The following is a 16,971-nucleotide window of genomic DNA, read 5'->3' on the forward strand; positions in this document are numbered from 1 at the left end:
AGGATTTGGGCTCCATGAAATGATATTACATTGGGCCACACCATTATAGGCAATGGTAACCCTGAGCAATGGCTGTAACCACAACTCTAGAACCCAATGGACCCTGTCAAAGCTTTCAATAAGTCAACCTGTGCAGGCTTGCAACCCTCTTATATTCCAATACTTACTTACCGTACGATATTTCCTAACAGTGATCTATGAAAATATAGCAGTGTGCACACAGTGGAAGAAATGTGCTGGAGTCCATCTTTTACAGTTTAAATGTCATTTTAATGGTAAAATTCTAACATTAATGTACTTAAAATAAATATAACTCAATATACATTAACATCAATTATCATATATACAGTGGTGTGAACAAGTATGTGATCGCTTCACGATTTCTTCTATTTTTTCCTTATTTGTGACATTTAAATGTTTCAGATGATCCAACTAATGTTTATATAAGACAAAGACGACATGAGCAAACACAGAATGCAGCTTTTAAATGATCATTTCAGTTATTGAAGGTAAAGAGTTATTTAAAACCTACATCCTTCTTGTGAAAAAGTAATTGCCCCCCTAAACCTAATAACGTTTGGGGTAACTAGCAATGAGTCTTTTACATCCCTGTGGAGCAGTTTTGGCCCACTCTTCTTTGCAGAACTGTTTTAATTCCTCCACATTGGAAGGTTTTCGAGCATGAACTGCCTGTTTAAGGTCATTCCACAGCATCTCAATCGGATTCCAATCAGGACTTTGACTAGGCCACTCCAAAACCTTCATTTAGTTTCTTTTGAGCCATTCAGAGGTGGACTTGCTCGTTTGCTTCGGATCATTGTCCTGCTGCATAACCCAACTGCGCTTGAGCTTTAGGTCACAAACTGATGGCCGGACATTCTCCTTCAGGATTTTCTGGTAGAGAGCAGAATTCATGGTTCCATCAATTATGGCAAGTCGCCCAGGTCCTGAAGCAGCAAAGCCGCCTCAGACCATCGCACTACCACCACTGTGTTGGACTATTGGTACGATGTTCTTATTGTGGAATGTTGCGTTAGCTTAGCTTTACGCCAGATGTAACAGGACCCACGTCTTTCAAAAAGTCCCACCTTTGACTCATCGGTCAACAGAATATTATTCCAAAAGTCTTGGGGGTCATCAAGATGTTTTTTTAAGACGAGCATTTGTGTTATTTTTGGTCAGCAGTGGTTTTCGCCTTGCAACTCTCCCATGGATGCCATTTTTGCCCAGTTTCTTTGTTATTGTGGAATCATGAACACTGACCTTAACTGAGGCCACTGAGGCCAGTGAGGCCTGCAGCTCCTCAGATGTTAGTCTGGGTTCTTTTGTGACCTCCTGGATGAGTCGCTGATGTGCTCTTCCTCCTGGGAAGGTTCACCACTGTTCCAAGTTTAGTCCATTTGTGAATAATGTCTCTCACTGCGGTGCGCTGGAGTCCCAGAGCCTTAGAAATGGATTTGAAACCCTTTCCGGACTGATACATGTCAATAACTTTGTTTCTCATCTGTTCTTGAATTTCTTTAGATCACGGCATCATGTGCTTCTTTTTGAGACTTCTTGGCCAACTTCACATTGATAGACCGGTTCTATTTCAGTGTTTAGCTTCAACAGGGCTGGCAGTGATCATGCCTGGGTGTGTTCAGTGAAATTTAACCCAATTATCAATAACAGTTGTTATTGTCATTGTTTTTAATTCAATATACATACTTACATAATACCATGAGTACCAACATCATAACCAAAATGTCAGTTACTACCAACTGACAGGCTATCTGGATATTTACTTTGTCAAAAACAAGAAAAGCAAAAGAAACAGTTTGTTTTATTGGCACATTGTAAATAAAATATTACATCAATGATGATAGGTTAATAATGTTTTTAGGGCTCTTAGAATCATCCTAACTTGCTAACTAACTAACTAACGGGTGGGGAGAGAGACGGAGCAGAGCCCGCCCCTCCCTCCATACTGCTTAGGTTCCTGTAAGCAAGGCAGTTAATCCCCTGCTGCCCCATAGCTGCTCAGTAGAGTCTCAGTGAAACCTCATGGGTACAAAGAAAATGAAAAGAAGAATGAAAATGTTTTTGCACGACCCAACAATTCTCAATTAGTTGTGTTGCAGCGGGCTGGTGGCTCCGTGTCAGAGGTCTATGCTGCTAGACAGCCAGAGAGTAATGGTGTGGGCAGTGCTTTGCTGGCACACATGATGCCCATTAATAGAATCACTGGGATGCCAGTGTACCTGAGCCTCGCTGCTGATCGGGTGCAACCACTTCTGTCCAACATCAGGAAGCATCGACAGGCTTTAGTCCACTCCACCGAGCTGCGCAACCTTTGTAAAGAAGACATTTTAAAACCACAAAGACTTCATGTCGTATTTAAAACAGAGGATTTAACCATTTAAGCTCCATCCACTGACTTTTTTCACCAGAGAGCTTTGAGCTTTGATTTTCCTCCATTCTCCTCACGAAGTCTCCAACGGGAGAAATAAGGAGAGAAAAGCAAGTGAAGGAAACTTAAACCCCTCTTACGTGTAATTCAGCCTTCCAAGGATCCTTGAGCCTCGAAAATTGTGATTCGCAAACTGAATGGGTCACACACACACACACACACACACACACACACACACACACACACACACACACACGATTGAAAACATTATTGTTAAAGTCAATAATCAGTTAGGCTGTGAATGTGCACTTACTGTAAGGTTGAGCTTTCTGATCTGATTCTGAGCTGCTGATGTTTACTTTTTAGACTGTGTGTGAAAGTGTGTCTGAGGCATCTGTCTGCTATCTCTCTCTGCAATCCAATAAAGCTGAAATGCAATAGCAATGTCAAATTGAATAGCGTCAGTCGCTGCGACCGGCTCCGCAAGTGCATCTACAGTAAGTACTGAGACAAACAACATTTTAACAATCTTTATTTATCCAGGGAAGGATTTTGCTGAGCGTGCAGCTCTCTCTGAGCACATTCATACAGTCGCATACACTCACACCTGGGAGCTGTCACACACAACTGCGGCTCCAGCTGCTGAGCTGAACCTAATACGATTCTGTTCTGGTCAGACAATCTAATAAGTGCATCAACTTTGGAATAATATCATCAGCCCTACAGCGCGATCTTTGGACTGCCCAACAACACTGTTAGTGCAGTGTTACTGTAAATACATGATGACTCAACTGGCTCACGGCTGTGGGAGACCTTTACCTCATGACCGGCCTCACATCTCTGGGGGGATAGACAGTGGGAATACATGCTGCTGGGAGACCACGCTTGGAATTTTGTCATCTTTGAGCCACCGGCACAAAAGGCCAAATGCCAGGGCATCGAAGGCCAAGCAAGGATTTTAAGTCCGTGGAACTTAAAGGTCCAGTGTGTAGCATGAAGTGGCCTCTAGCGGAGAGGACGCTCACCCCTCCCTTTTTTCAAGGGTGTCGGAGAAACTACAGTGGCCTTCAGGCCTTAATGTGAAAACCACAGACTGCATTAACTATGCAGTCCGCTTGGTAAATACGTGACTACTGTAGAACATGGCGGATCAGTATTGTAGCGGACTCCGTGAAGAGGAGCCGCTCCCTCTGTAGATATGAAGGGCTCATTCTGAGCTTCACACCAAATAAAGAATAGTTATGATTATATTCCATTTCGACACTGGCTCTTTAAGGGGTTAAGGATGATCTTTATTTTAAATACACAGTGTAATTAATTAATAAATGAAAAAGCAGTTTATTGGTATTTTCGAGCAGACCCATTGCTTGTGCACATCCTTAACTACAGGTAGTACATACTGAGTGTTAGCAACACAACACTTTAATCTGTTTCACAGTGAAACTTAATTACAGAGTAAAGTACCGACAATATATTGTGTGCAAATATAAACACACACAATGCAGTAGAGACAAGTGTCCCCTTTACTAAGAATGTCAGAGATTAAGCGTAGCATTTAGTGAACATGCTCAGTTGGATATGGGGAAGTGAAACAGAAAGCTGCACTCACTGGTTAGATCTGCTTCTTGCTTCGTGCCTCTGTGTCTTTCAGTAGAGAACATCACAAACACAAGCATACTGTGCGCCATTTGCTGATGTCGCTGGGTATTAAAGATGTCATTTTTCAGACGCATAACTACTTAATGGTGCCACTTAGAGCGGCGAACATGCAAGATGCCATGTGCAGCTCTGAGTTTGAACTGGCCCAGTTTTTCATCTCGTCCCTCCTTGGCCTGCTTCTATTTGTGATTTCAGCACAGTTAACTACAACACTTTATTTATTTATTCTAATCCCAATAAGATTCTGTATTTTGTGCAGCAGTGTTGAAGGGTCACCCACAAAATGACCATTTGTATCTGAATTACTCACCCCGTGTTCCCTTGAGTTCTTGAAGAAAATAGTTTTCCTCGCATGGCTCCACGGTTGAACGAAGAATCAAAAGAACTGGAGAAAAGTCTTGATGAATTGAGCGTTTAACGACAGCAAAACTATATCAACACATCCATTTACAAACTCACACAACTCCAAGTGGCATGTATCCAGTCGTACGCTCACTACTTCCAAACACACGCATTATTGCTAAAACATTACTATTAAAAATACTTAAATATATTTGTTGGATATGTTTTCTTCAAGAATTCAAGGAAACACCGGATGAGTAATGTATGCACCCATTTTGTAGGTGACGTATTCCTTTAGGTCACCCTGCTACTTATATTGTCCCACTCTTTGTTGGCACTTCACAGACGATTACATGAAGAGAAAATCTTTTCTAAGTACATTTCTGACGTCCAAACAGGGAACACAGACAGGCGGGGTAAACAAGGCTAAAGCTGCTGGGAGAACGTGTTAGAAGCATCCTTAGAGAGCAGCAGATCTCCGGCGGGCTAAACTGCTGTCAAGTTCATCGATACCGCCTTTACACAACAGTGCACAAAGACAGCCTGAGTCCTGGCCGCAGGCTGCTGCTTTAAACAACTCCAGAGCCTGCTATCGAACTCCTCTGGTCGGCCGTCAGGATCGCCTCTGTCTCGATCTTTCTCTTCACAGCTGTTAGCCATGCCAGAGAGAAAGAGTTAGAGGGGGGTTGTGTAGTTTGAGAGACAAAGTGTTCTCATAACCATAGGGAGGCACAGGACTATTTTGTTTCAGAGAATGTCTTGGTGAATAAGTCAGGAAGGAGACAGTATCCAGCTAGCTCTCAGCAGATGTTCTTCACTTGTGCTAGATTCTAACTGAACTTAACTCCCGCGAGTTTCCCCCGTCCAGCTGTCCTCCTGATCTACACACCTTTACGAGAGCTATACATTATCATGACACCTTAATTAGATCCGGTGTGCAGCAGTCGGGCTGACGCAAAGGCCTGTGCTCCATCCCACATCGCCTGTGATCCCTGAAGACAAAATGAATAGTGTCCCTCATTCAGGGACTGTTACTTTCAATTTGCTTTAAACCCTCGGCCAAAAGAGGGAAGTCCAGTGATTCTACAGATCGACTCTCACACAACTCGTGTAGAAGAATCCGAGTCTCATGTATCCAGGCGTACGCTCACTACTCCCAAACACATGCATTATCTCTCAAATTATTTAAAACACTTCAGAGTCGTCTGGACTCACACGGAGCGATTCTACGTTCGCCGAGGAAGCATGTGAGAAGAACAAAGTTATTTTGACGAATTCAAAGTAACACTGGCTGATTTATTGATATATAAAATGGTAATTTTGAGGGTGAAGTATTCCTTTAATGATGAGAAATATAAAAGGTAATTAGATTCTTTTACCAGAATAAATCTTTAGAGTGTGCTTTGGTTTGTGTAACTACACTCCAGACAAGAGGAGTGCTTGATAGTGCTCTTATGGAACCTCTGGAGGTCATGAGAAGCTAAAGACGGTGCAAGGAAGTGGAATAACATCCAGAGGGGAGCTCTTAACGCCGGAATACAAGCTCAAGGATGGAGGAAATGCTAACAGGAATCAGAAACAGGCCTGGCTCCCAGCGGGGGGAGCGAATACTTGTGAATGTGTTGCCGTTTCCAATCATTCCTCATGTCTTGGCTCAAGGTGCCAGATCTGGACGGCCTCATCACCTTAAAGGCTGATGGAGCACGGCTTGCTGCTTCCCTCAGAATCTGCCGCCAAGCCCTTCACCTCCCCTCATTTAGGGGCATTGTCTCCCAATGAGTATCATTTGTCAATACTGACTTGCTCCATGCAGACACCCAAGCTGTTTTTCTGAGGCCCATTTCCACAGTTGGTAAACAGCTAAATCCCTCTCACGATCAATGCAGCCTATTTAACTTGAGCTATCGACTCGCCTGGCGCTCAACAGACGAGAGGCTGAAAAAATACAAATAAATTAGACGAGTGATAAAGAACAGAAATGGCGGCGCCGGCTATGAAAAGTCTCATTTTCAATAATGAGCTCTTTTGCGGTAGGAGAGAAGAAAGTGACAGAGCGGAGGTAAAGGAAGCAGGGGAGGGGAGAGGAGCGAGGTGGGGGGGAAAACACAGGAGGAATGGATCGATATGAAAAGATAATCACCAGGCCTTTGTCCCAATGTGTAAGGAGTGTGACATTGCAGAGGTGGGCACGCGGCAGGGAAGAGATCAATGGGCTGCTTTTTGTTGATCCATAATCCTTAACTATCTATAAGTAATTAACCTTCACAGGAGAACGCAGGGAAGAAATAAATGGAGAAATGAGAGGGGGAATAGCAATGAGCACAAGTAAAAACAAAAGCTTGCTTGCATTGACCAGATAATGGCACAGGAAACCAAATGAATAGTTGATTCTGCTGCCTCTGCAATTTGTTTCATCTGATTCGGTTTTATTTCTTTCAGGGACAGCATTCTCTGTGAACGACTGCATCCCCCGGTGCTCTGCTGAGGATGTGAGGAAGATGAGGATAAATACGCTGCAAAGTTGCTGTTTTGCGAGCAAATGTTCAACATTTTAAGTATTTGTGGGGTTTTTTGTTCAGGTTTTAGATGAGAATCTAGTCTGACGAGGACATTCTCCCTCAAAGTATATCCTGGAAAGATGGAGAAGGATCTTATTAGGAGTCAGAGTGCCCTCTGTGGGCACCAGAAGAAAAACAAGGGGAGAGCTACACCACTTGCCTTATGATAGAAAAGAGGCGAAAAGATACAGATGATGACGAGCTCAGCCAAATGAACACAGTGCAGTCACAGTGGTGTCTGTACAGGGTTTAATGGCACACACATGCCCATACAGTACATTACGATCACCTTGAATCAAACTGACTTCTCTCTCGTCACGAGTAAACCTTAATAAAGAGAGTCAGTTAAAGGCATACCATGTTATTGAACTTTGTCACATTAATACACAATGATACAACGCACTGGTGGGCATTTAATACAGTGTGTGAAGTAAGAAACGTCATAACTTATTACAATATGGCCACAGTGTGAAGCTCTTATTCTGATGTTAAAAGCGACGGAAGTCATTTGAAGCGATGACGACAGTTTGAGTTAAATTATGATCATCAGGTAAAAACTGAGCTCTTTAAGCTTAAAACGTGCCGCTGAAAAATCGGATAATTCTACAACAACAACAGTCTCTCTCAAAGGCTCTGCTCTGTGCCTTAAGTATATTTTACAAGTGGATACCCATTTGAGTTGAGTGCTTCTTCTTTGTTCACCGGTGAGAATAGAATGTCGGGTTTAACCTCGTCTGCCGGAGACAGTTCTTCACCAAAATGGACACCTGAAGTAGAGAAAGTAAAGATTCACTTAAGTCCTGAAAAGCCTCGACGGTGGTCTCATTCTGCTTCACATACAGCACACTAGTGATGTGGCAATACATGTAAACAATGTGGGGAAACTACAGCCTGATCTGTGCACCGAGAAGCATCATATAAACAACCAAATGCATGTTCTACTTGTTATTATACTAACTCAATTATACCCAATACCCAAACAACTGTCTGTGAGCTCGAGCGGCAGTACTGACCATCCGATGTAGCACTGGCACAGGTTTTCATGTGATGTGGCTTGCTTGATGAGGAGCTCCACCTGCGTGGGCACGTCCAGCGTCTCATCGTGAGAAAAGTCTCGACCTGCCGGCAACAAACTCTCGTCAAAGCACGAAACCTTTAACAGAAAATGTAATCTGGCGTGGCCTCCGTTTCAAGGAAGATGGTGTGTTAGCCTACAGTACAGTAACGTGGATCAAATCAAACATCTGACTACGCCACATTGTTCTGCACAAAAACATTTTCCAACCTTTTCAAGGACATGAAAAATAAATGTAATAAACCTGTTTCCTCGTTTCACAAACAATTCCACATTTGTTTACATGCTGATTTACATTTGACCGTTTAACTATATTAAATAGATGTGTGGGAAACACAGAAGGTCACAACTCCAGACAAATATCAGCTTTCTGAACTCCTGCGTGTCGGCTGGTAGTGCTCGTTGAGTGCTGCAGAACTCACCTGTAAGTTTGTCTCTCACTCTGTTGATAATCTGAATGGCTTTCTTGTTAAGTGCCTCAGGTTGTACCAAGCCTTCTCCAACTAAAAAAACAAAAAACAGACATGCTGGCATCATCAACTACTAACAGGGAGAAAAGAAAAGAAAAAGCAAGTGCTCTCTTGGATTTGCAGCTCAAAAGCACAGCAGGTGCGCCCATCATTTATGACAGCAAGAGCGCCGGGTATTGTGGAAGAAAGCAGTTGGCTGACAGATCGAGCTGCTAACTCACTGAAGGAGTGGATGGATTCAGGCACCGTGGTCCCTGCTTTCTTGTGTGTCGTCTCGCCCAGGTCTATTCCATCAAGAGCCTCTGCAGAGGACACGCAGTCGCTAGGTTTAAACATGTTCTTACGTAATGAAGGAGAAAACAGGGCATGCAGTTTGTGCTGGAGACTCACCCACTGACTGCTCGGCGGTGTACGAGTCGGTCCTGGTGCGGGAACGCTTGTTGCCTTTGGTGTTTGCTGTGGGGGGGAAACGGGTTAGGTGTGTGAGCGAGGCTTTCTTTTCCCCTTTGACGTGACGATTACTATATTCTGCTTCTCATCCGTCACACAGGAAGCAGCAGCATTGTTCTGACCTTTTCTTAAATGCAGAAGAATTAAGCTCTTTTCTAACCTTTTAAAATGTACAAGTAGGCTCTGATGTTCAGTTAAAAACACAGCTGGTTCAAATATAAACTCGTCTTATTTCCTGCTGCAAGAAGAAAAAGTTCATAAGAAAATGTTGAGTATCCCACTGTGAGGTTACACTAATGGGCTTCTAAGTCATGCACCCTGCAGTCCCTGTGAGTAAGTCAGAAACCATAAATACACCATTTGTGCTGTAACTGTGTCATTTTCAAACTCATTTTACGACCGCTTTAAATAAAACACTCACCTACGAATTCCTGGATTCCTTCTAATAAGAACTGAAAACACTGACCGTCATTCTCAGTGAATGTGATCAATTCTCCTGCTGCAGATGAAGGTCTTGCTTAAGGCAACCGTGGCAGCATTAGTTGAGGGAGTACCAGAGATAATCATTCACTTGAATTTAACCAACAACCTATTCTTTTTTTTTACTATAGTGGAGAAATGTAAACTTCCCTTTCTTATAGTCATGTGACGTGTGTCGTGTGTGTTCCTGTCCAGGAGCTTTGACCTCGCTGAGTGTACTGACAGTGAACAGCTGAGCATCTCTTACTGTCCATGAGCCTCCAGTTGAGCAGCGGGTCGTACACGAAGGCCTCCAGCACGGCCATGACGCTGTCCCGGTGCTCCCTCAGCACCTCCATCACCGTGTGGCAGGTGATCCGGTAGTTACCGTCCAAGCCTGTCACCTGCACACAATCAGACATAAACAACGTTACTGATGGATGAAACGGCATCAGCAGGGGACGTTCCTGCCTGCTGTTTGGACATTAAATAGAGGATCATGCTTAAACAGCATCTCATTTTTCATTTTTCCATGAAAAATGACCTTAAGGATAAAAATAATTTCTGTCGATAATCACTGCAGCTCTGGGTCAGTGTACGTGGTAGTGAAGAGCGGGATCCATTCAGGGTTTGAGATTTAGTGGAAGTGCTAACTTTTTATTTAGATCCTTGAAATGTGCTTTAAAAAGCTTTTAAAACATTTCCAGTTGTTGAAGAGATGATGCAACTCATTTGTAATGCTTTTGCCTCTTCGCTCATCAGTACAAGGCACAGTGAGCCGTGACTTCTGATACAACTTCTCAATGATTACTCGCACTAAAAGACAGAAGATACGGGAGAAGAGGCTCAGGCAGGATTCCAGTGGAGGGGTGTTTAATGTGGGGGACTTTTAACACTTGGCAAGAAATAAGAACTCATTAAAAATACTTTTCTGCAACAGAGAGTTGGACTTTCCGGCTGCTTTAAGCTAGCCTACACGCTCCAACACTTTGCAACTGTAACAAGAAGCTGCAGAGCTGCGTACCTCCATGGCGTTGGTCAGCATCCTCGTCAGCCTGAAGGGGATCTTCTCCGGGAACTTCTCTCTGGTCATGGCGACCTGTTGAAGGTCGTAATGAGAGTCAATCTCCGATAAATGAAACAAATAAATCAGTGGAATTGAAAGAAAATCTCCTCGCACCTCAAAACAGTCTCCAAAGTCAATATGGAGGATCTTCCCGCTTAACCGGTCCAACATCAAGTTGGACGGATGCCTGGGGAACAGAAACACCATCTCCTTATTAATGTCTTCTGATAACTGACATTATTACAATAACGACGTGTCCGAGATCAAGCAAGACTTTTCAACACTCACCGGTCACCCAGTCCAAGGATGTAGCCCACCATGGACATCACGGCCAGGGAGCGGGTGTAGTTGGTCCTTCTGTCGAACCACACCTGCAGGAGAGATGGCGTGTGCATTATGAGAGCTCTTCTGGTTCACAGCATTAGAGCGGATCGGTGTGGCACAGAAGTCTCTGGCAGGCTGCTCGCTATATCTTTCCAGACACTTGCAGAACATCATGAACACAACACGTACTAATGTTCCTAAAAATGGATTCAAGTGGAAGGTGTGCTGAGTTAAGTCCTGCTAAGTCAGTGCTTTCAAAGTAGGACACACAACCCAGAAAACTCATTCTTTGGGGAAAACAACAGTTTTATTTAAAGGAATACTTCCCCCACAAAATCATCCTTTGTATATCCATTACTCCTCTCCCGTGTTACCTTGGGTTCTTGAAGAGAGCACGTGCACCTTTGCTTGGGAAACGAGAGTTGGATAATACCGCACGAGTTGCGTGAGAGTTTTTAAACGTGTGATTTGATATCATTTTGATGTTGTTAGACACGGCCCCCAATTCATCAAGAAGTTTCTCCATTTTTGGATTCTTGGAAAATAAAGTTTTCTTCAAGAATTTAAAGGGTCAATAATTGACACATTTTGGGGGTGAAGTATAAATATATATTTACTTGACTGGAGACACGTAAAAAGGTTTTCCTCTCCTCACTGTTTCCTCTGGATCAAATGAAAACCTCTCCAAAAGGAACTGTCAGTCCAGCCTCTTGGAGAAATGTTCATTCATAGATCTGTGTGTTATCTTTTCTACAACTGAACACTCTTGACATTTCACCGCGGAAGCACTGAAATGTGAGGATGGACGGTGAGAGGCTCGAGTGCACTCGACCCTCCTCCGCTGTGCTGACGGAGTAAAGGAGCAGAGCCGCTCACCTCAGAGCTGGGGCTCTTCAGCCACAAGAGCTTGGCCAAGTCGTCTCCGGCCGTGTTGTTGACGGCGTGCTCAAACACCTCCACCTTCTCCATCAGCGTCAGGTGGTCGTAGTCTGGGGCCATCTGAAACACACAAGGCCAATTACAAAAACTAATTGAAATGAAACATTATGTTCAGAATGTGTTTGTTAGAATCCATTTTTAATGATCAAACACCTGCACATACCTGGATTATCATTACTACTTCAAGACAATGTTTACTGCATCCAACATGTTAATGTCACTACAACTAGAAGGCTGTGTTAATACTGAAACATAAACTTGTTTCAGGTCATGGGGAATTAGAAAGGAGGTGGAAGCAGATCCATTACAGAGTTCATTGTTTAGAAAGAAAAAGCTTCGTTAAGCTCTCAGACTGCGTTTGCCCCGAAGGTTTATAGGATATCAGAGTTCTCTGTAAACTTGAAAATAACTTGAATGACGCTTTATATTTAATAAAGTTAAAGTTTTTGGGACGGTGACACTCCAAAAGACTCCAATCTGTCATTGTCTCACTCTCCCGTCTCCCTCGTGCTTCATGCAGAGCTGATTAATGGCCTGGCTGACTCTTTAACTCAACGCAGCACATCATTAATAACACCATAGAACATAAAACCAGTCTTGTTCAAAAATGCCAGCGGAAAGAAGAAAGTTGTGTTTTCCACTAGAGGTTTAGTCGCCTCAAAAGTCTATTCCAACACCGTGTGCAATCATCAATGCCTGTGCAATATTCTCTTTTATAACTTTTGCAATTACACTGTCATGTGCGACTGTACTTATATTATATTACTGTTACTGTATTTCTATTCTATTTAATTGTGTACTCTCTTTGCTGTAACAATGTAAATCTCCCCGTCGTGGGACAATTAAAGGGTTTCTGAGTGTGAAGCTGTCCTCACATATCATCACAGCATTTAGACCCTGCATGTCCAAAACGCCACAGGACATGTTTTGGTTCAATTTTCACTGTTATTGATTAAATCCCAGACGAAGGGGATTGCTTTTCATTTTCAGTTTATGATCGCTGTTATTGTATTCTGTGACTAAAGGACGGCTGACAGAGGAGCTAACGCTCCGTCTACGCTCTCATGCGTCATCCGAGGCTCTTTCACTTCATTTACTGACATTGAAGGGAGGGAAGATTACGCACGTGTGTGTTCTCTACGCCTTATTGGGCATTTCTGAGGCGGCGATATTGAGTTGATTCATGCCAATTAAGGACCTGTGAATGCGTCGTCATTAAAGAATCATTAGAATCTATATAAATCACTGACAGCAGACGCTTCCTCTGCTTTGTAAATGGGATATTTTCATACAAAGCATCCATACTAAATAGATGTATCAAACATGGTATGATTGAGACAACCGATGGCACTAAACAGTGAATAACATGCAAGGACATGAGCTCATTTACACATAAATGACTTTTTACGTAGCATCATTTAAATCCGTCCTGGGAATGTACTGTAAACGTTTATAACGTCTCAACGTTGCCAGCGGCGGAAAGTGACACTGAAAGCTCTAATAATGTTACTGAAAGCTATAATGCTGCATGCTCCTCACCCTGAGCATGATGCGATGTTCAATGTTGAGCAAAATCTTCTTCTTCTCTCTGTAGTCTCTGATGAGGGCGTGCAGGGTGTCGCAGTGAGGCACCCAGCCAATCAGGCCTGAGTTGGTGGACAGCGGGATCACTGCGTAACGCTGAATGCTGATAAAACACAAACAAACGCAGAGTTCATCGTCAAGGTTTCCATCATCGTGAGTGTGAGAGTATGAAGGCGTGTGTGCTCAAGACGATTGAGGGCAGAACATTTTTTCTGAACAGATTATTTTAAAACAATATTCTTCTTGAGGTATTGCACTTATTTAAAAACCACTGAGATTGTCGCACATTTAGAGGTGCAAGTACAAAGAAAAGCGAAAAAATAAAATCTGTTTTATTATATATATATACATCTCTTTTTAACTTTATTTTTCAGTTGAATTATATGTAATCCACCGTTAATAAATGTATGATGTTTCCAAAGTCAATGAGTAATTAAATAATAAAGTACTAAATAATCGTGTCAAATTATTTTCAATATTGACCCAAAAAATCACGATGATAATCTTTGCCATAAGCAAGCAGCCCTAATTAAAAAACTAAAATCTAGATTTTTGACAACAAAGTAAAATGTAGTGTAGTGCAGTGTGTGTGTGTGTGTGTGTGTGTGTGTGTGTGTGTGTGTGTGTGTGTGTGTGTGTGTGTGTGTGTGTGTCTACCTGAGGTTCTTGCGCAAGGACGCAGGGTCGTTGGCCAGCAGTGTGTTGACCAGACCAAACAGCTGCATGACTCTCTCGTCCTGCCTCAGGTCCTCATGGCCCTTCAACAGGAACATGAACTCGTGGCCATTGCTGCCTGCAGAGGGCGCCACAAAACACAACATTGACGCACGGCTCTTTAACGGGGTTAAAAGCATTATATAAGAAATCGTTATATGGTTGGATTTGGCCGGACTGGCTGTTTTCTCCAGGGTGCTCCCCTGCTGCTCTGCAGCTGCATCTCCATTACCTTCGCCTGCAGCAATGTCTAGGGCGATAAATGATTTCATATGAACCCCGTCACTCCTACAGTAAACTCGATCGCAATAATCCCTCACTTAATGGTCACCCCCGGTTTGGAATGGCACTGCGAAACGACAGAAATGGTAAAATAACGCTGCCATGGAAAAGAAGCCCAGATGTGATTTGTGCAGCAGAACAAACACACGATTCAAAGCACCTTGTGAAGTTCACGTGAAGTTCTGTTGGCTGAAGGCATTTTCTTGATCAACTCGCATGGAAAATATGTATCTATGAACTGGATGAACAGTGACGTCAACTCTCTAAAGCAGAAGGAACGTTTGTGCACGACAGTGAGGAAAATGTATTTAACTTATCTTAATTACAGGTGATGTGACTCATCTAATTGTCCCACTATCTTATACTGTCCTCAGTGTTCTCACAGAGACCACATTACAATGATTTCACCGACAATGCAATTACCATACTATCATTAATGGAGTTAAGTGATACTTCCAGTGGAACGAGTTGGACAGGGCCCCTGCTTTATCCTCAGTCTGCTCCTAATGACAATCCCAGTGAGCGACGTATTGTGTGTCGCCAGGAGGACAGAGCGCTGACAGTAAATCTAAGCGGCCTGTAGTGGGTGACAGGTCTTAATCTGAAGCCTTGCTCCAGAGGTCAGTTGATTTATTGGCTCTCATCTTTAACAGAGTATGTTGTGTAAAAGCGACGGGACACATCGACGCAAGGTATCACGCCGCGCAGTGGAAAAGAGGGAAGTAGAGCGAACATTTTGTGATTGATAATCGCAGGATTTGGCTTCAACACAAGGTGACTTTATAGTGCCGTGGCATTTTAGAAGCACTCCAGAGCCATATATCATATCACAAAGCAGAGTGGGGGGATAAAATGTCAGAATTATTTATTTCTGTATTCAAATGAATGCCAGTGGACGGCGTTGAGAGGATTTCTGACAAATCGATTTTGACCTGCAAGCAACATTTCTCTCAGGATACACAACGACAACAAACGTGACTCATGGCGTGAGCTGCTTTGCCATGGAGTCTTTTTCTGCTCACTTTTTCAATGCTTGTGTACAAACATTTGGGTATCTGGAGTGCCTAGCAACCAATAATACAATTCAAAAAGACATTCAGGTTCGTTTGCCCTTCCTATGTAACGTGCATGCTCATCAGAATATCCCCTTTCTCCAACAACACCAACACAGGTTGTTTTGAGTAAAGCATGAAATACCAAAATACAAAGTATGAGCCTGATGAGCATAATGTAACATGTGTTTGTCTGAATGTTTAAGGTTTAATCTCGCAGAAGACTTTTATTCTGGTGTATTACCCACACACAGAACGTTGCCATGGCCTTGGAGCTGTTTGGGTAAAAAATTAAATTCATATAGAGTTTTCTCTAATGCGAGGGGGCCCACGCCTGCTGGAAGCAGACGACTGACTACAGATAGTCTTTAATCTATTTTCCTAATGTAATGGGTTCAGCGGCACAGGGCCTGTGCAATTTTCTCCTTATCTTACCCATGATGGTGAGCTTGCGTGGGCGCTGCTTGGAGGTGATGACCTGCAGGGAGGCGGCGATGGACTGGATGCGGATGATAGGCTGGTTGGGGTCATAAGTGCCTGGTACAGCGAGCTCCAGGTCCCGGCACATCAGCAGCTTTGGAGACACATATTGTAGCTCCAGGGAGGTCAGCTGCGTGGAAAGTTAATGAGGGGGGGGGGGGGGGCGGCAATCACAAGAAGAGACAATTGGTTGTTAAATCTGATGTGTAAAATAAACCAGCTCTTGCCAACATCGCATCAACCAATATGTCCAGCGTTACAGACTCTGGCTCGTATCCAAGTTAAGATCTTATGTGCAAGACGTTGTGTATACACAACCTTTAATGAATCACCCTTGAACACTTCACACTGTCTGCATTCGACCATCAGTGATTTAAAGAGGATTAAATCCATGTAAATGCTCTGACAGGGACATTCTGAAAGTATGGTTACTTCATCACTGCGTCGACCCGCTCTGGATGCATCCAGCAGAGGGTTTGTTTCTATGTCAATGCACAGAGGGGGAATAAAAGAATTATACTCCCAGCATGTTATTATTAGCTGCTTTGTATGTCGTGCTGCTTACTGTAATGTCACAGCAGGGGAGCATCCCCGACAGCATGACCGTGCCACATCGGCACAATGTCAAACAGTATTGCCGTCTCTATTTGCTGTGTGACGTTAGAGCTCCTGAAATGTCATTTTTCAACACCGCAACGATGGCTGCGATTCAATTTCATCTTCACTCCAGAAGCAACTAGGCCTGTTGTAAACAAGTTAAAGCCTTTTACTCATGACTAACCAAACAGCATGTGTGCATCTGTATATGGATACAGTGTGCGAGCGCATAAAGACTCGTGTAAACAAAACATTATGGGAATATTAATGTGCATATTATCATATCCATATGGTCGGGTATACAAGAGGGTGTCTGTAAGAGTATAAAACTACTAAGTATGTTGTAATCTTTAGTGAAGGAAAAGGTTTCAGGCACTACAGGCAAACACATCAGATCTTCACGCATCGTTCATTTTTTGAGAGTTTGTCTCGTTTCAGACTCGTGGAAAGAAAACATCCAAAACACACGTTTAGGTGTTTATTTCACTAACGTCGTCTATTTGCGTCTGGACATTTCTCCTAAATGTACCA

The 16,971-nt window shown here is 43.2% G+C and overlaps 1 protein-coding gene across 3 annotated transcripts in view; it reads right to left on the reverse strand.

The window, feature by feature from the left end:
* Positions 1–7,180: 7,180 nt before the first annotated feature.
* The window catches only part of mtor (mechanistic target of rapamycin kinase), an 85,982-nt gene continuing 76,191 nt past the window's right edge, over positions 7,181–16,971 (reverse strand). For 2 of the 3 annotated variants that reach the window (XM_029435367.1, XM_029435368.1), the window contains 13 exons: positions 15,799–15,973; positions 13,973–14,108; positions 13,271–13,418; positions 11,669–11,791; positions 10,757–10,839; positions 10,583–10,655; positions 10,427–10,501; positions 9,671–9,806; positions 8,884–8,949; positions 8,715–8,795; positions 8,446–8,526; positions 7,962–8,067; positions 7,181–7,715 (listed from right to left, as the gene is read on the reverse strand). In XM_029435367.1, the coding sequence (XP_029291227.1) occupies positions 7,700–7,715; positions 7,962–8,067; positions 8,446–8,526; positions 8,715–8,795; positions 8,884–8,949; positions 9,671–9,806; positions 10,427–10,501; positions 10,583–10,655; positions 10,757–10,839; positions 11,669–11,791; positions 13,271–13,418; positions 13,973–14,108; positions 15,799–15,973 (1,299 nt within the window). In that variant the 3' untranslated portion in view covers positions 7,181–7,699. The other variant, XM_029435369.1, reaches the window with a different exon arrangement.

This window comes from Cottoperca gobio, chromosome 7, assembly GCF_900634415.1.
Source record: "Cottoperca gobio chromosome 7, fCotGob3.1, whole genome shotgun sequence".
NCBI lineage: Eukaryota > Metazoa > Chordata > Actinopteri > Perciformes > Bovichtidae > Cottoperca > Cottoperca gobio.